The following is a 20,230-nucleotide window of genomic DNA, read 5'->3' on the forward strand; positions in this document are numbered from 1 at the left end:
GAATCATGTCAGCAGTTGGGGAATTTTTTTTTTGGCACCTCCGAAGACAGCGCATATTTATTTCATATTATTATTTTCAACATTTCAAACATTCGATCGGGTACTTTGTTTAAAAAATAAATCACGAAAATCGCCTAATTTTTCATGGGTTACACTGGTATAGCCCCTTAAGCAAAGTCCGTAGTATAATACTGTTATTGTATGAATGCAACATAGCTTCTTGTGGTGGTGGGCGTTCCAACGTCTTCATATATGTACGTAGATACATAGGTATCTCACACGCCGCCGAAGCTATGTTAAGGGGCACACCTAGTGTGACAGCGTAAAAAAAAGGCATTTTTTGGGATAAAAAAAAAAAAAACTAGTCAATCAATGGTTTTAAAATTTTGAGGGTATATTTATACATGTTTTAAAAGTAAACTAAAAAATAAGCGATCTCCGGCGGCGCCAAAAAAAGGTCCTCCACTGCTGCCATGATTGCAGCCTTCTCTGTTGATAAAACCTAAAAGAAAATTCTAAAATATATTGTCTGTACGATGACCCTCGGGCTAATAAAAAAAATTAAAAATTGACAAAATGGCGGCATGTTGAAAAAAAGTTAAATTTTACCCAAAATTATGGTCGTTTTTGGCCTGCCAAAATTCGATTTTTGATTAGATCAAAAAACTGGAGGGTCATCGTATGGAGAACTATATAGAGAAGATGTAAAAAAATTTGATAGCGATCGGATCATTTGTCTCCGAGTAATCACTCCAGCAAATTCGAAAAATGCTGTTTCGAGAAAAACGCATTTAAAGATAAAGTGATTGTTATCTAACTGCCGAGTGGCTACTCTTTTAAATGGCTGTAACTCAAAAACTGTTTCAGATATCGATTTGAAATTTTAGTATGTTATTTTTAAAGGTATAACCTATCGAAATATGAAAAAAATGATTTTTTGAAAATTTCACACTAGGTGTGCCCCTTAACAAAATTTGTTTTTGACACCTCCTCTGAGAGTGTGCAAATGAATGATAACCCCCGCCCAATAATTTTCACATGAAAAAAAGCGTATAGGAAACGGTGGTTGACTATAAGCGTGATACCGTTCACCTATAGGCGGAATCCTAAATTACATTAGTTACTCGACTCATTTCAAGAGAATGAAATGCACATTCTTATGCTAAACTATGAAAATCGATATACAGCCACGCCTACTACCCGTATATAACAATTCTAAGCGTCATCTATTTTTTTAATTTTATAGTATATGCATATACAGAGAGCCAAAGGCGTATGCGAACTCTTGTCTAAGAATTGTTAAAATCGGACCACAACTTTTCAAATCCCCAAAGGCCGAATATATGTACTACACTGCTTCTGACTGACTCTACACCGAAACCACTGATCAATCTTTGAGATATTTTATTAAAATTCAGAGAACATATTTTTCTGATAGTAACATGTCTATGTATTAAAGATGCGTAAAATGGAGTAAATAGTTCCCTTAGCTCCCATATACATAATGTGGTCATTTCCGACATTCCAATACATTTTAAACAATTTACTTTATATGTCAATATGTGCAAAAATTATTAATCAAATTATTGGTTCTCTTAACCACCAGCTGAATTCGGTATAAGCCCCTAACACGAGGGTCACCTTTCATATTTCAGGCTTAGAGAAAAACAATATTAATCTTCTAAAATCGTCTTTTTGTTTTTTAAAATATTCTTCATTAAGATCTATACATTTTCGAATATGTTTGAACCAATTGTCGGAGCTCGTTTGCCACTCTGTTTAATATTTCTACAAACATGCGTTTAAGTGCCGAAAAACGTTGATTTCTTCATTATTTTTTTAATAAAAAAAGTCACTCGGCAACAAGTCAGAACTTTAGGTGGACTTACGCATCAAATAGATGTTTTAAGTGCTCAAAAATACAATTGTTTTATTCGATATGTGAGAGCTCGCTTGTCGTGCTGAAAACTGATCCGTATTCGGCGGTTGGTTTTCCTGATTTCTTGAATGACAGCTGTCAAAAAATGGTTGCTTATCACTCAGAGCGTACTTACGTCGAAAGTAAAAAATAAGAACGTGAAAATTTGCGCGATTTACTTCGATTTTTCAATTGTACTGAATATTTTGAGTTACTGAAAGCTACAGAAATAGCGCTTGTTTGTGAAAAAGTAAATACTGAACTCTTACGCAACACATTTCAATATAAAGTTTTGTCAGCAGCTGAAAATATGTCTCCGGTTTCGATGTTTGAAACTTGTGAGACCATAATATGTTCGATTACACACTAGCTTAGCGCTTCTTTGCTTTTTTGAATTATTCTATAACACTATTGATGCTCTAATTAACACATGTGTGGTTGCCATTCTATTTCGGTTGCCAATAATAATATTTAATTAACCAACACGTGACCATAGACTTGAAATAAAAATTTGAATATGTTCTTTCGTAAATTATTCACTGTTCTGCATGACAAATGATCAAATTTTGCTGTTTAAGGTTGGTGTTTGAACATTTTAGGCCAATAATGTACACTCAAAAGTGGACAACTATCTAAATGAAATTTCAAATTGGCTTTTCGAATATAAAATATATACCTATGTATGTATATGACAACACAACAAAAACAGCCTGAGCATTACGTAATCGAAATTATACACTAAATTATCGGATAATTGCACTAAAAATTATCACTTTTTTCATGTTTTCATAATTATTTTAGTTTGTTTTGTTCGAGTAATATGTATTTGCGAAAATTTTGTTGCATATTTTTGGTACACAGAAATATTTCGGTTTATTAATTTAGTCATTAAATGTTTATGCCTACTGTCGCTTTGTGGTTTTCTTATGCTTAAATTTTTGCTGACACACATATATACTTATATACCTATGTTATGTATATATGTATGTAGCTATGTATATATAGTATATGTATATGCATTTGTTCATGATATGTATGACATTTTCACATAAATTTTCATATTTTCTTTTTTACTTTTGAATTTGATATGTTTGCTTTTGCGATGAAGTCTCAAAGGAGTATAAGTATTTTGTAGATATGTTTTGGTTGATATGTATATGTTTCGATTTTGATAAATCTGGTTACATAAATTATCCACACGCACGCTTTCGCACCTCAGACACTATACCTGAACACTCAATGTAACGCTTTTAAAGTTTCTGATAAATATGTAAAAATGTATGTATGGATTTATGTTTATGTTATCCATGACAAGTGTGAGGCGCGCACAAAAATTGTATTTTGCAACATTTATGTACGCCTTGGGTTTCGTACTTTTTGCGGCGTCTGTGTCTGTTGCATTTATGCGATTTCGTTTTGACGTGTAAAAATCAGTTTTGCACAACACAAAAAGTAAATTCACAACATGCATGCACATACTTATATACATGTTATTATGCATATTCATTCGTATTCGTTCTCACTCGCATGCTCACTCGTCGCAGTTGCACTTAAATATCATCTATATCCATTTGTACACATCAATCTTTCGAAAATGCTTGCAACACCTTTGAAGTGTTGCAGCAACTTGCATTTTTTATCGGGATCATGTGCATTTATCCTTGCATATATATATATATGTACTTGTGTGCATATTTGTATATAAATATTCCTCATCGCTTATTACATACATAAACCATATATGAGACATGTTCAGCCTTAAGTCAGAATGAAATTTTAAACTATTGGTTAATCTTATAGAATTTTTCGCAGCCAACTTCACACTTAATCGCTTTATAATATAATTACATACATTTGAACAACTGATGTAGTAGGACTTCTGTCAAAACACAGGATTAGTTAGTTAGGATTAATTTCGAAGCATGACACGTGGGGTCCTCATGTTCTCACAGAACGAAATTGTCGCTTCAATGACTCTGATTTGTTTATCAACCGTCAAAGAACTGATCCATTGTTGAAGCGCCATGTTACTGGCGAAGAACTACATTATAAATTGGGTTAAGGTTACAGAGTGTCCTAATTCTGTTCGAACTAAGATTCTGAGAAATGTCCACACTGGGCAGGAAGGCTTCGAAGTTAAAATATATTATGTAAAGTGCAAGAGATGAAGGATGAACTAGCTCAAGTCACCTCGCAGGCTGCTGGTCAACAAAAAAAGGTAGACAACATTACCGTTTTTAGTCGGATTTCAAAGGTATCGTTTATTTTCCCCGACAAAACTACGATTAACTCGGAAGTGTATTGTGTTTAGCTGGACAAATTATTTCACCAAGATAATGTGAAGCCGCATACAAGTTTGATGACTCACCAAAAGCTTTTGCTGCTTGTATGGGCTGTGCTACCAAAACTAACACATACTCCAGACTTGGCAACTTCGGGCTATTACTTGTTCTGGTTTTTGCAATATTTTTTTGGTTGGGAAAACCTTCACCTCAAAGCAGGATGTCAAAAGCCACTTAGACTAGTTTTTTGCCTGCAAGGATCAAAAAATCTATGAGGGTGGAATCAAGTTATTGCCCGAAAGATGGCTAAAGGTATTGAATAGAAATGATGAATACATAATTTTATAAAATATTTTGGACGACGCAATATTGTCTGCCTTCACCTCAGTTGGTAAAAAGATTTCATTTTTTGAGCTCTGCTTCCGTATCTTCGAAATAATCTTTTCACACAATTAGTAGCGGAATACCAGGTTATATTGGATGCTTTACAGGAGTTACTCAAAAGTAAATGGGAAAATATATACAATATTTTGTAAAATTATTTAAATCTGGTAACACCTGCTATTGGCTATCATATTCTTCTCTTCATGATATTGAAATTCTTCAAACAAATGTAAGTATTTATTCAAAAAGAATTTTAGGTACTTGTTCACCGTAACTGTAACTTATGAGGACCATCTTGTTGGGTATAAATTTCATTACTTTTTTGAACAATATCTCCCGATAGTTTGTTAAGTTGGTTGTTGGTCACCTTTTCCAAAATTTTTCTCCATAGAATATCAGCTTGAATTATTTTTAGAAAAGGCAGTCTTGGTGGCTGGTTGAAGATCGCCAAAATCTCATTGCAATATCATGACTTCAACGCTCTATAATACTAAGGATAGATATTTTGATGTGGGGAACCAAAAAGTCGTGAATCATTGACGACAGGGCTAGCCTCTGATTTCGATAGGTATGTAAAAGAGCCCGAAGAACACGTTCCGTTGTAAGTCCATGTTTGTAACTTTCGAATATATACGAAATATCAAGGTCAAATATGTACATTAACAGCGCTGATTTGACAGCTATTTCTTTGGAAAATTCTGCATCTCCAAAAAGAACACATTACTGAAATTTTTTTTTTTAATTTTTCAATCCAACTTTCTTTGAATATATGACCGTGAATGACGTTTTAAACTTAACTATAGGTTCCCTTTTCATATTTTGAACTTTTGAACTCATTAGATGCATATTCCGCCTTTATAATTTACAAGTAAGAGAATTCCTATTTATTGCAGTAAAAAAAAACCGTTTACTTTCTTGAGGGGTTATGTATGTAGGTTTGGACGCTCCAAATAATGCCTATTCTCACAATTTTTTGTTTTCATATAATAAATAAATTAATTTTTTGCAACTTTTGAGGATATTAAAATGCAATATTTGAGTAACATTTTGTGAATTTTTCTTAAAATTTTTTTTTGGAAATTTATCCATTGCCAGATGATTTTCTGAGGCACCGCCGAAAAACGTCTCCTCGCGGTAGTCAGCATAACAGTCGAAGGTTTCATCTATAATTAAAATTTTATTGGCTAGTAGATGAGTACATAATAGGCCGTGATTAATTGAAAAATTTGGAAAAAATATGAAATTTTGGCAAGTAAAGAAATAAAAAAAATTTAACTTCAAACCCCAGCAACGTAACCCCTTACATCCGTATATATTATACATATGTATATATAACTAATTTTGAAAATATTAATTAAGCGAATTACGATGTGTAGAAGCTGTATATCGCGAAAATTATTAAATATTTTTTGTTTAATTTTAAATTAAAAAAAGTTTTAGACTTTTTTCTGAATTAAATTTTCACTCTGCAAATATCCTGTTTACTTTCTGCGTGACTGCCTAAATTATTTATGTACTCGTTTACGCGGAAATTTATATACAAACATACGCATATACATACATATATGCTTATATTGCAACTTCCTTTTTCAGCAAATATATGTATATGCGCTTTTTATGCCCGAGCAAAGGTTCATTGCACAGAATTCACAGGCTCGCCAACTGGATATCGTTAACGCACGCACACGCATTCACACACTGACACCTACGTCACATGCCGAGTTTTGCTTAAAAGAAATTCTTAAATTTTAAACTTAATGCTGCAACTTTTGTGTTTGCGTGTAGATCGCTCTGTAGAATAACTATAAGTCGACTTAAGCTTAAAATTATTTATCGTAAATACGTATTTTTTGCTTATGAATGTACATGTGTGTGTAATTTACATACCTGCGTTACACTGTATAATATATGTGTATTTGTGTACTAAAATTAATTAATTAACTGAAATTTGTTTTCCCATCAGTCCTTAATTCTCAATTACAGCTACTGTTGGTCGCCAATTGCTGGTCTCACTTTGTGGTCGCTTTCAGGTGGCGCTCCTTGTTTTCACACACCACAATGTGTGTGTGTGTGTGTGTGAGTGCATGTGTTAACCGTTAAGCGATTGTCCTGCAATTGCTCTAGTCACACCTCCGCGCACACACACACACACAACTGCACTGTGTCCTTTTTAGTGGTTGTTCCTTTGAGTGTGTGTGTGTTTGTGTGCAGCCTACTCTTCCGGCCAGCCAAGATCCTCACCAACCAATTCATAGAATCGTTGATTATGCTCGGCAAAGAACTTTCGCAATTTGGACACGACCACAGGATCAACATGTGGATGCTTGCGTCCTTTCGTTTCGCGTAAGCATCGGTCACCGCTGTCGTAACGCAAACAGTAAAAGCCTTTTGTCTCGTTGAAGTAGAAATGACTGTTGGTCACACGATGCTCGATGCCTTTAATGCCGCATTCAACGTGGTGTCATTGGTGGTGTTGGTGGTGATGTTGTTATTGTTGGTTGATGATGCGCAAGCGGTGTGTTGCAGTTGTCCGAGTTGCCGAGGTAAGTAATTGCAGAGGCCGCAATATGAAAATTTAATGCGTTGCAGTTGGCAACAGCAGGTAACGGTGGCACAAGCCGAAGTAGTATGTGAAATGTCAGCATTGCAGTAGTCCATAATAATTGTATGCAAGGAAGAGAAAATGTATGAAGTTAGTTGTGGTTTTTTACAATGTGAAAGCGACAAAGTTAATTGCGAGTTTTGTGTGGTATTTGAGACGAAAAAACATGAGCATTCACGCTGGGAGTATGGAGTATGAGCAACATACATACATATGTAATGCGAACAAAGCTAAGTTTTTTTCTGCTTCACATATTTTATGAATAGAATTGTTAATTGTATAAATATATAGTATTTGTATGCTTAGTTATGTATACATACATACATACATAATATATCAGAAATTTCAGACTGTCGAAGCGAACACTTTACTGTTATAAATGAAATACTATAAATTCGTATAATGAAATAGAAGGTGAAAAGAATGTGGTTGCTCTCTTATGTTAAATTGAATATCATGTCTTTGTTGTCAATTTCCTTTATATTGTGACAAAAAAGCAGCGGGAAATTGTAAGTAAATTCCTCAGGCTTACAATGATTCAAAAACATAAGCCTAGGAGTGGTACAAAGCCTTTAAAGATGGTCCTTTAAAGATGGTCGTTGAAGACATACCTCGTTCTGGACGATCTTCGACCTCTTCACCTGACGTGAAAGTGAAGGATAAGGTGCTTGATAATCGTCAGACAAGAAAGCTCGACATATCTCGCGGATCCGTTCGAATTATTTTTGTGGATATTTTGGATATGAAACGCGTTCTTGCGCGACTCGTCCCGTTAAAGCTGAATTTTTTTCAAAAAGAGTACGGTAACTAAGTCTTTTTGTACTAGCTTGACTGTGCAAATTCCGATCCCACATTTATGGAGAGCATTATAACTGCCGATGAGACATGGATTTATGAGTTTGGCCTGCAAACAAGTCAGCAAACATAAGAATGGAGAGAAAAAACGAGCCTAAACCAGAAAAAGAAACACACCAAAGCCGATAAAAAAAGAAGGTGATGCTCTTGTTTTTTTCGATATTCATTGCTTGGTTTTTTATGAATATATTCCAGAGGGATAAATGGTCAATAAAATGTTCTTTTCGGCCGTATTGAGGCGTTTGCGTGAAAACATCCGTCAAAACTGGCCGATATTGTGAAAGAACACTTCAATTTAAAGCCAAAAACGCATTGAATACCAACGTATTCACCAGATTTGGCTCCGTGTGATTTTTTGCTTGTTCTCCAAACTGAAATTGTCACTCCGTGGAACCCGTTTTCAGTCGTTAGAAGAGATAAAACAAAATTCGCTGGAGGAGCTGAAGACCGTCCCAAAAAGTTCTTTTGAAAAGTGTTTTGAGGACTGGAAAAATTGTTGGCATAAGTGTATTAGATCTGGTGGGGATTATTTTGAAGGTGACAAAATAAATGTTGATGAATAATTAAATATTTAGCGTTTTATTTACAGTTTACGTAATTTTTTGTCAATAATCGAATACGGATAATATGATATAGCACTCAGTAAAAGCCTGTCAGAACTTTCATTGATGAAAGGAACTGAATTCCTTTAATATATTGTTGTCTCAAATAAATAAATAAATAAATAAAAAGCAATATTTCCTTCTTTCCAGCGTGAATTTTGTACTTTGAAAGCGGCTATATCCATTTGCAAGTCAGAAAAAAAACTAATTTTTTGTGAGTTTTCTTTTTTTTAAAGAGAAATTCTGTTTAATAAATAAATAAAAAATAAAAAAGACGAAAAACTAGAACATAATTTTTATCATAGTTCAGTTTGTATGACACATATATACTATCGTAGTCTGAACAATTGCTTCAAATGATGTGATTGCAATATCGGCGGTTAAAGAAAAATTAAAATAGATCGATTTCTCAAAAACTGCGCGACCAGTTCGCTCATAGACAGAGATTGCTAAATTAACTCAGCTCATCATGCTGGTCATTTACATATTTGCATATAATATAGGGTCTCGGAACTATTCGCAAAATCATCACTTATCTTGAGACCCAGCATTATTGGATAATATTCGACCGAATAGCCACGTCCAGCACACAGTGAAGAAAGTATATTTGACATTTTGAAAGAGAAAATCTTCAAAAAATTTGAAAAGATACAAAAAATAAACATAAACAGTTTTCGAATGATAATAAACATTCATTATTAAATAGGAAGTTTTTGTGCATTTTCTTTAAAAATATAGGGAACCTCGAAATGAATCAACCTTTATATACACATAACCCTGCTTCTATTTCCTAATTATACTTAAGTAATTAACTCCCCGAATCCGAAGTTCATATTTCAAGAGTACGAAATGTACGCAAACTATATTAGCAATCTTGAAATGTATTAGCACTTCATGTGCTTTGTTTAAGTGACAAAGGCATAATCAAATATGATATCAAGACTTCACAGACAACAACAATAAATTGAATGTAATATTAATGCTTATTGCTAGCAAGTGAATACCATGCAACTACACGAATTTATAATTGTACATATTCAGAATTAAAATTTACTAAAATATGCGCATTAAATATCTCCTCTCAACGTTATAAGTTAATTTGAATTGCTTTATATATATATATATATATATATACGTATATATATATTCGCACTTCGGTACTACTGCATTTGACTGATTGATTGTTATTCGCTGCTCAAAAGCACTTAGCTGCGTACGCCTCTATATTCAAATGTGTAGGTACGTAGCTAAGGTTTGTATATACAGATTAATATATATCATTTGTGTATAGGATTGCTGAAATTTAATGATGAGTAGATATGATGTTGTTGTTCTACGTTCAACGAGTATGACCACCCAATTTCATGCTGCTTAAGATTATATGAGAATTCTAACGTTTTTTTTTCAATGTAAGGCAATACATTAAAGTTTTAGCTAAGTAAATATCACTGTGTTATAAATTAATATATTCAAATAAGTTTAGAAATTTATGAAACTTCTGCGTCGAAGCAAAACTCAATACCATACATGTATAAGATCTAGAAAAAAATGCATTCTTCCGCATTGAATTGAAGGTTTTATTTTGAATATCTAGACTGATCCGATTTTGGTCAAATTATATATCGTTTTGTTCAATAAATTGTTGTTTTTGCGTATAATATTTCATATAATTATTATGAAAACCCTTATCCCTATTGGAAAAATACTATGATAGAAACAAACAATAGTCCGGTGGTGCATAAAATCCGCCTAAACTATCTTAGAGCTTCTGGCTAGTCCTATCGGTGTGTGTGGTCTGGCGTTTTCCTGATTTAGTACACTTCCTCTCTTGTTAGTAACATATGTATGCTTTCTTCATTTCCAAGTGCTGACAGTGCAGATACCACTTAAGTTCCACCAATTTGCATAACATTGTATGGTATATACAAGCTCAGCTAACCAATGTTTGCCGTCTTGAATTTTGTAATTTCTTTCGCATTAACTTCAAATTCTAAGTTTTTTTGTATCTAGCCCTAATTACGTGATCCCAAAAGATGCGCAAACGAAATACTGCTCGAGGGCATGAGTCGCCATGAACAAATTCTATTATTTTACGATATATTCAATAATCAGTCGTATAAATGGTGGAGCTCCTTTGATACCAAATTACCGCAATAGAACGGAAGAAATAAAAATTGCACATGATTGACTCTTACAGTTTCAGATCCATGATCATTACAATTTTCAGCCACCAGGATTGCGTTTTAGCCTTTATTGAAGAAAAACTGTAAATCATATCAGCAAAGCCCATTTCTGTTTACCGATAACCCCATACTAAATGCTAAATGATATTTTTTTCAAAACTTTGTATACATTTTAATAAATCCTCCTGCGATCCTTGAGTAATAGTAAGACTTTGTTCATAACTTTCGAAATCTTAATTTATTTCTCGAAATCTATGTCGTCCCCTCAAAGTAATCAAATAATTTTTCGGCTTCGGCACACTTTTGCCACGATATTCGGCCGATTAATCATCTGTTTCCAAGTCGTAAACATAGAAACAAGGCTAGTCACCAGTAATTAGACATTTCATGACATTCTGGAAGTCGGAAAGCATTGTTTCACAGACGTTAATGCGACGCTGTTTTTTGAAAAAAAAATTAATTATTTTGAAGCCAATCGTGCTCTCACTTTACCCAAGGCCCAAATTATCCTTCAAAATGGTTTTCACTGATCCTTCCAATATTGCAACGGTGCCAGTAAGGTCTCGTGACTGTTAATCGTCGATTCTCTAGCACCAATACCTTTACTTCATTGTTGATCATCAGTTCACATTGTTGGCTATTCTGGACCTGGTTCATCGTCAACGCGAATAATTTGTACAAATCAAAAACACCTGCTCGCGACAAACAATTATCACCGCAGGCCTTTTCCAAGATTCAGAATGTTTCGGCAGCAGAAATTTATATCGAAATTTGATTCGGCACGCAAAATTTAAAGAAACTTTTTTGTTGAATAATTTTACCCATCGTAAAAATCGCCGAATGCACTTTTTGTACTTCAGAAAGACCAGCGTATACAAAACATTAACAATTATTTTGATGTGACATTTGGTATAGATGTTACTAACAGTCATATAAATGAAGAAAAAATTTCAATAAATGGCTTTTCGCGCGAAATTTAAATTAAAAAGTCATACTATTTTTTGCACACAGTGTTTCTCAAGCGAAATTGTTTGCGCCACATTTTTAGTGCTTAATTTTTGCAATCTTAGCCCTTCAAGATGTTTTTTGGTAAGATTTATAAAAGCCGCGATGCGAAAACAATTTCAAGGGGGTTTTCTGATAAAATTTTGCATCATGTTAAAAAAGGTATAAAATAGTTGTGCCAATGTGTATTTTTTTGTTGTTTAATATAATGTACTAAGTCAATTGTTTGTTAAATTATATTTACTTTTCAACTGAACAAATTTTTCACTAATGTCAAATCGCTTATAAACTGATAACCAGTTTGCTGCGCTGTGAAGGCATGAAATTTACAATTTCTTTGCTGGAGTCATCAGGATAATGAGAAGAGCAAAGCCCTTTAATATGTCTTCGTAAGTCGTATTCCACAGGTAGGTTTTCAGCCTACGAAGAGTTGTAAATCATATTTTACTGGGTACTGCTGATACCGGTAGAGTTGCAGCGATCTGCAAATATCGATGCGCAGTAGGATAGAATTTTTTGTCACAAATGTTAGATATTTCAGTGAATGTTTTTGATACTTTCCAATCTGATAGCCTCGATATGAGATTCTAATATTTATAAAGGCAGTTTGAACCCCTAAAACTGAACCAGGCGCGAAGGTTCAGAACCTTACTAAAAAATATTTATATTGTAAACTTTATAGAAAACTGCAATTTTTTTCAAATATAATAGAAACATGTTTGAGCATTGCTATTAAATCAATATACCGCTGAAACTAGTATACAGTATAGTATATGCCCAGACAAAAATAAATCCATGAGAAATTTCGAATCATTGAATAGTGTTAGCCAGGCAACTTGGGTTGAGGTGTAACTCATCCTGCATCGCCTATTATTTACTATTGCCATTAGGAAGTAATCACGTGCTGTCACCCATGCGGGCGGGTAGAACGCGCAACATAGCAGTTGCTGCAATATACCTACCCTAAAAGTATTTAATGAAAACACGTACACACTGATGCCTATAGCTGTGTATGTATGTGTGTAAGTTTGCACATGCTTTCAATACACTTTAATCAAATTAGGGCAACACAATTAGCAAAATGTATCAGCAGACATTCACGCATACACTCACACACATGCACACACGTAGCGGCAGACAGGAAGTAATTATATAGACAGGGAGTAGATGACTATATGCATATATCGATAAATGTGTGGTGAGGGTGGTGGGTCCGCTTCCGCTTTGCCGCCGCCAACTAACGACTTACCTAAGAACGTTTCGATGCGCTTCAATTGCGAAACGGGGTCCTCAATTAATCGATCACCATTGACAACGAGTAATTGCTCGCGCGGGAAGACTTCCAGCCAACGATGCAAATGCAAATGATATAGAGATATGGTTAGCGGACGATAGGACTCATTAACCGTGCCATTGGGGAATATGGCTAGCTCCTCGAATGATCTATGAATATAAAAAAGCATGTAAGAGAGAGAGAGAAGTTAGAAGACAGAGCGAGTAAGTGCATAATTGAGTATTTATGTATATAATTAAGTTGTATATACATAGTTATATATATATATATGTATATATTAGTTATATATATACAAATTATATGTGTATATATGTATATATATACAATTTTGCCTACTCAACATTCATATATGCACTCATACATAGTTCTACCTTTAACGTATACGCCATGTCGCCTCTGCTGTGCGCCTGCATACACAACTACCCACTTACTGCTGCATAGGAAAGCTATAAGCGTTAAGCAAAACATTTTTGTTTTCGCTCAATTTAAATTGAACGGCAACACGCGCTTATTTTATTGAATTAACAAATTAAAATGAATGTCGCGTCTGCTCCATTCATTTAGTACGATGGCACAAACTTAAGTAACTTGTTACGGCGCATACAAACTCAGCGCTAACCAATGCTTGCCATGTTGAATTTTTACAATTTTCTAACGTTTTACATTTCATTTGTATGCAAAATAGACGGTATGAGCACACTTCCTTTCTTTTCAGCATTTTATTACTGTGTTTTCATAGCATACACTTTGGCGCCGCAGCCGCGTGATAACGTATACATACACATAAACACCTATATACAGTTTTACACTTAGTTGCTGGCACTTACTTGCTTGCAATTTGAGCTGCTGCTGCTGCTGCGGCCGCCGAGCCAGGCGTTGGCGCCGTTGTGTGCGCGGATTCACCAATACGATTCCGTGCAGCGCCACCGCCCTCATCGCCACCACCGCCGCCGCCGCCGATTGCATTATCATACACTTGTGCCGCTGCATAGGATTTGCTCGTTTTGCCATAGAGTGCCATATGCTGGGACGCGCGCAGCTGCTGATTCGTATAGCCCGCGCCTGGTCCATAGCCGGAGCCGGCTGCATCGATGGCGCGGCCACGTCGCCTCTGATAGCTGTTGGCGCTGTATTTAGCGGTTGCCGGCGATGGTGGCGCTGCTGCGGGTCCATCGGCTAGCGGCAGCGTGGCCGTGGCCGCGTGACTTCGTAATTGTGTGTAATCAGAAATGGCCCTTGTCACCGGTTCACGTACAATGAGCAAAAGTTTGATGCTGGCATTCATGGCGCGCACACGTTCCGGCACCTAAAAGGCGAAAGCGAGAGAACGGCGTAAGTAAAAATGTATAAATTAGAATTGCAAAACATTTAAAATATGTAGCAAAGGCATGTATGCAGTTGCCTGTGTATGCATGTGTGTGTGTGTGTGCAGATGCTTGGTTGTAATGAGAGCAGAATTGAATTTGTCTTCGTTGGAGTTTCATTTTATTGGCTTTTCTCGATTTTCCCATTGATACTTTTCGCTTTGCTGCACATGTTTTTGCTTGCCGACAACTGCTGCCAAATTAATTTACTGCTTCGAGTTTCGCCTCCGCATATACTATACTTTTTGTGCTTTCAAATGGAGAGTGTCCAGTTGGTACAGTATGTTGCATACATACATAGAGTATATGCACTTTAGTATATGTACATTGTAACAAAAAAATACCCGGAAATTGTAATTTAAATTCCCCGGGGAAATTAGCTTTGACCTCTTCAACTGATGAAAACATTAAAAAAGTGAAGAATATTGTGCTTGAAAATCGTCAGGCAAGTGTGAGAAAGATGGAGCTCGACATTTCTAGCGAGTCCGTCTGAATGTGTTTGGTAGATATTTTGGGTATGAAATGCGTTCTTACTGGACTCGTCCCGATAAAGTTGAATTTTTTTCAAAAAGGGTACCGTAAACAGGTCTCTTTGGACATGCTTTATCGTGCGAATTCCGATCCCACATTCATATGTAGACGGCATTATAACTGCCGATAAGACATAGGTTTATGAGTTTACCATGCAAACAAATCACAAATCATCAGAATGGTGGGAAAACGCCGAGTCGAAACCAAAGAACCACGCCAAAGCCGCTCAAAAATCAAGTTTATACTTATTGTTTTTTTCGGTATTTCAGGTTTGGTGCATCATGAGTTCTTTCTGCTCATAGAAACGGTAAGGTTTTCAATTTAGCCGTATTGAGGCGAAACGGAAGTTCCCGCTCCATGGAATCCGTTTTCAGTCAATCGAAGAAACAAAACAAAATTCACTGAAAGAGCTGAAGGCCATCGCGAAAATTTGTTATGAAAAGTGTTTCGTGGAATAAGTGTATTACATCTGGTGGAGATTACTTTGAAGACGACAAAATAAATATTTACAATTTCCGGGTACTTTTTAGTTAAAATGTATGAATATATGTATATGTGGCAGTGTGCCGCTGACTAACTTAATAAGTTTAATGCCGGCGCAAGTTGTGCCTCACAACATTAACATCAACTACTGCGGGAATAAAAAATTAGTGCTGTAAGTAATTAAAGTGCCGCAGGTTGCTTCACCCTGGGGCTGCAGCTCAAAACAAAAAGTTGTTAATAGTAACAGAAAAGTTGCTCACTTTATAAAAAGCAAAAAGTAGATAAATCTGCGCAACGGAGCTCTAAATATTTAATATGAATCATCAGCAGGCAATGGCAGATGAAGTAGAGCAAAGTTTAAACTAACAAGGAATCAATTCTCGAGGATAAGTCGAAAGAGCAAGTTGAAAAATCCATATTTATTGTTTTTATACTACTATATGCTTTGTAATTAGATTCAGTTGTTTTACTGGCTCAGTTGAGATACCTGCTTTCAAGATCGAAGGGACGTTTTAAACTCATAGTTAATAAAGATTTGAGTAAGGAAAATATCTATATAAAGTAGATGCCGCACATGCTCACAATCAAACAAATAAACTTTGTTATTCAATCAATTGATGATTTCAAAGAAGGAAGAAGAAAGAGGCCGAAATGCGTGAGTACGAAGAGCTCGATAAGCTGGCCGACAGGGGTAATGCTCGAAAATTCTCCGAAAAAATGCCGCGGCTAAGAGAAGCTTTCAAGACCGGAGCATACTCTTGTAGAACCCCCAAAGGTGATCTAGTCACTGATGCCCAGAGCATAGTTAAATTATGGAGGGAACACTTCTCCAGCCTGCTGAATAGCAGTGAACGCACAACACCAGGAGAAGAAGAACCCGATTCCCCAATCGATGACGATGGAGCAGACGTTCCATTACCCGACCATGAAGAAGTTCGAATAGCAATTGCCCGCCTCAAGAACAACAAAGCGGCAGGAGCCGACGGACTACCGGCCGAGCTATTCAAACACGGCGGCGAAGAACTAATAGGGAGCATGCATCAGCTTCTTTGTAAAATATGGTCGGACGAGAGCATGCCCAACGATTGGAATTTAAGTGTGCTATGCCCAATCCATAAAAAAGGAGACCCCACAATCTGCGCCAACTACCGTGGGATTAGCCTCCTCAACATCGCATATAAGGTTCTATCGAGCGTATTGTGTGAGAGATTAAAGCCCAGCGTCAACAAACTGATTGGACCTTATCAGTGTGGCTTCAGACCTGGAAAATCAACAACCGACCAGATATTCACCATGCGCCAAATCTTGGAAAAGACCCGTGAAAGGAGAATCAACACACACCACCTCTTCGTCGATTTCAAAGCAGCTTTCGACAGCACGAAAAGGAGCTGCCTTTATGCCGCGATGTCTGAATTTGGTATCCCCGCAAAACTAATACGGCTGTGTAAACTGACGTTGAACAACACGAAAAGCTCCGTCAGGATCGGGAAGGACCTCTCCGAGCCGTTCGACACCAAACGAGGTTTCAGACAAGGCGACTCCCTATCGTGCGACTTTTTCAACCTGCTTCTGGAGAAAATAGTTCGAGCTGCAGAACTAAACAGAGAAGGTACCATCTTCTATAAGAGTGTACAGCTGCTGGCGTATGCCGACGATATTGATATCATCGGCCTCAACACCCGCGCGGTTAGTTCTGCTTTCTCCAGGCTGGACAAGGAAGCACAGAAAATGGGTCTGGTAGTGAACGAGGGCAAGACGAAATATCTCCTGTCATCAAACAAACAGTCGCCGCACTAGCGACTTGGCACTCACGTCACTGTTGACAGTCATAACTTTGAAGTTGTAGATAATTTCGTCTATTTAGGAACCAGCATTAACACCACTAATAATGTCAGCCTGGAAATCCAACGCAGGATTGCTCTTGCCAACAGGTGCTACTTCGGACTGAGTAGGCAATTGAAAAGTAAAGTCCTCTCTCGACGAACAAAAGCTAAACTCTATAAGTCGCTCATAATTCCCGTCCTGCTATATGGTGCAGAGGCTTGGACGATGTCAACAACTGATGAGTCGACGTTGCGAGTTTTCGAGAGAAAAGTTCTGCGAAAGATTTATGGTCCTTTGCGCGTTGGGCACGGCGAATATCGCATTCGATGGAACGATGAGCTGTACGAGATATACGACGACATTGACATAGTTCAGCGAATTAAAAGACAGCGGCTACGCTGGCTAGGTCATGTTGTCCGAATGGATGAAAACACTCCAGCTCTGAAAGTATTCGACGCAGTACCCGCCGGGGGAAGCAGAGGAAGAGGAAGACCTCCACTCCGTTGGAAGGACCAAGTGCAGAAGGACCTGGCATCGCTTGGAATATCCAATTGGCGCCACGCAGCGAAAAGAAAAAACGACTGGCGCGCTGTTGTTAACTCGGCTATAATCGCGTAAGCGGTGTCTACGCCAATTAAGAGAAGAAGAAGATGATTTCAAATAATATCTGAAACGCAGGAAGCAATTGTCGAAATTACATGAATTTCGCTTCGAATTGCGCCCACATCCATCATATCTAACCCAACGACTTTTTTCTGATCTCAAGCCTCAAGAATTAAGTTAAAAAAATTTATAATTGACAAATCGGACCACAAAAGTACATACCAAAAGTTAAGGGTATAGCAGTTTATCGCAATTTTTTTTGTTGATATAATTAAAACGAAATTTGCTCTTACACTCCCACACTGAACATTCTCAACTAAGAAGAAAGTGCTCTCCAATTTTTTCTTAAATTTTCTCATATTTTGGCAAAATTTTACATTCATCCCAAAAGAACTTCATCGATTTAGCAACCAAGAATGAATTAAGTCAATATTTGATACACTGTTCTGTTGCGAACCGTATTCCAATGTAAACATTCTGGAACGAGCTCCAAAGAAGGTAGTCAGAAGGGTCAAAGTCTGTGCTATTTAACGAGTGAGGTAAAAGTTTAGTTTTAGAAGCTTATAATACAACACGCCCTTCTGATTCTAGCGAAATTAACGTTGACATCGTGGATATTCGATTTTGCCATTGATATGTCTGGTTGGCGTTTTTGCGTTTAGGGTTGTCGTAATTAATCCATTTCTCAGTGCCAAACACAGTCCGATGCGGAAACGACTTATTTTCACAGCGTTCAAGCAGCATTTCTGACAAGCAAAATCGTCTATTAATGCTTTGGGCTTGTCCGCCTAGTTTTAAAGTTTTTGAAAAGGCTGCTTGGGTGGCTCCCAAAGGCTTTGTGATTTCCTTTTGTGTTTAGCAGCAGTCTCCAACGAGAATAATGTTTGCAACTTTTCATCTTCAAACATTTTTGCTCACTCAGGATGTTGTTTGTCTTTCAAGTCGAAATCACCGCTCAAAAGTTAGTGTTGTTTATGCTTCAAATGACTGATATTAACTTAAAAAGATCAAGAAAAGTAGCTTTGTTCGGAATATTTGTGGAATGGAATAATAATCGACCCTAGGCAAACCACACGTCGAAATTTTAAAGATTTTAATCGCTAACCACAATTACAAATACAATTTCTTCAAAATCTGTGTAAGAAAAAAAACGAGTATTTTCAATAGTTTTATTTTTATTTTTATCTTTATCTTTTCATTTTATCTTTATCTTTATATTTATATTTATATTTATCTTTATCCTTATCTTTATCTCTATTTTATCTTCATCGTTATCGTTATCTTTATCTTTAATTTGGAACGCTTAATCTTTAATCTTCAATTTTTAATGATAATTCATAAGCTGAAAATGATATACAAAAGTACCCGATTTATAGAGAGTTTTTCCTAGAGACATACCCATACTCACAGGACATTTTGAGAGCAACCAGCGTTATGTGAAATTTTACTGAAAATAAAGAAATAAGGAAATTCCATACCGAAAACCAGATCGTTTAAAAACTTCCCGAATCTATTTCAAATTTCATGCTCTAGACCTAGGAGGATATTAAAAAAATTTAATAAACGACCGTTTCGACTCATTTTGTGGAAACTTCATGACAGACAAAAATGAATCTTGCCTCGAGTATTACTGAATGATAAAGAAATACATCGTAAAACTAAAACTCCTTTATACCCAACAAAAATAAATTATTATGCCATCGCCCATCATTTTACGCTACCCCAATCAATCAGCAACTCACTCAGCTTGAATGCTTTCGATTAATTTTTTAATAACATTATTTCCATCGTTTCACACCAAAACGCGATATTCGCTGATTATACACCCCGACCACACTAAGCAACTAATTCCAATTAAAAACACTTAAAGGGCGCCATGAATTCAATTTCAAAAAGCCAATCCTCTGCACAAAAGCATGCAAAGAATATACATATGGACAAAAACAACAATAATAAAATGGAAGCAAAAATATATAAATTCTTAATTTGTCTCGCCCACGCTGGCACATCAGCGCACAAGAGAGTTATTCAATCGCCGTTAATGCATTAATGTTTCAAGGACAAACGCTCATCGTACAATTACAAGCGGCTGCTAATTGCTGACCCTAATATCCGTTGAATAGTCTCGACCGCGTCGCGATGTCATAAACGTTAGGTTGAATGCATAAAATTGGCTTTCGAGCGCACCCCCTTTTAATTGCTTTGTGGTGCATGAACTGGATCGGCATGAAAAAGCGCTTTGTCTAGCATATAATTAGGCGCTGACAACTCGTTTTGCTCTTTCACTGGCTGGCCAATGC

General features: G+C 36.3%; 1 protein-coding gene across 1 annotated transcript in view; it reads right to left on the reverse strand.

The window, feature by feature from the left end:
* Nucleotides 1-4,620: 4,620 nt before the first annotated feature.
* Nucleotides 4,621-20,230, reverse strand: part of LOC126754955 (uncharacterized) — a 209,711-nt gene continuing 194,101 nt past the window's right edge. Inside the window, exons 7-9 of the mRNA XM_050467187.1 lie at nt 13,953-14,431; nt 13,081-13,274; nt 4,621-7,020 (exon numbers count right to left, since the gene is read on the reverse strand). Coding sequence (XP_050323144.1) covers nt 6,797-7,020; nt 13,081-13,274; nt 13,953-14,431 — 897 coding nt within the window. The 3' untranslated portion in view covers nt 4,621-6,796. The remainder of the gene's footprint in view (nt 7,021-13,080; nt 13,275-13,952; nt 14,432-20,230) is intronic.

The sequence above is a fragment of the Bactrocera neohumeralis genome, chromosome 4 (assembly GCF_024586455.1).
Source record: "Bactrocera neohumeralis isolate Rockhampton chromosome 4, APGP_CSIRO_Bneo_wtdbg2-racon-allhic-juicebox.fasta_v2, whole genome shotgun sequence".
Classification (NCBI taxonomy): Eukaryota; Metazoa; Arthropoda; class Insecta; order Diptera; family Tephritidae; genus Bactrocera; species Bactrocera neohumeralis.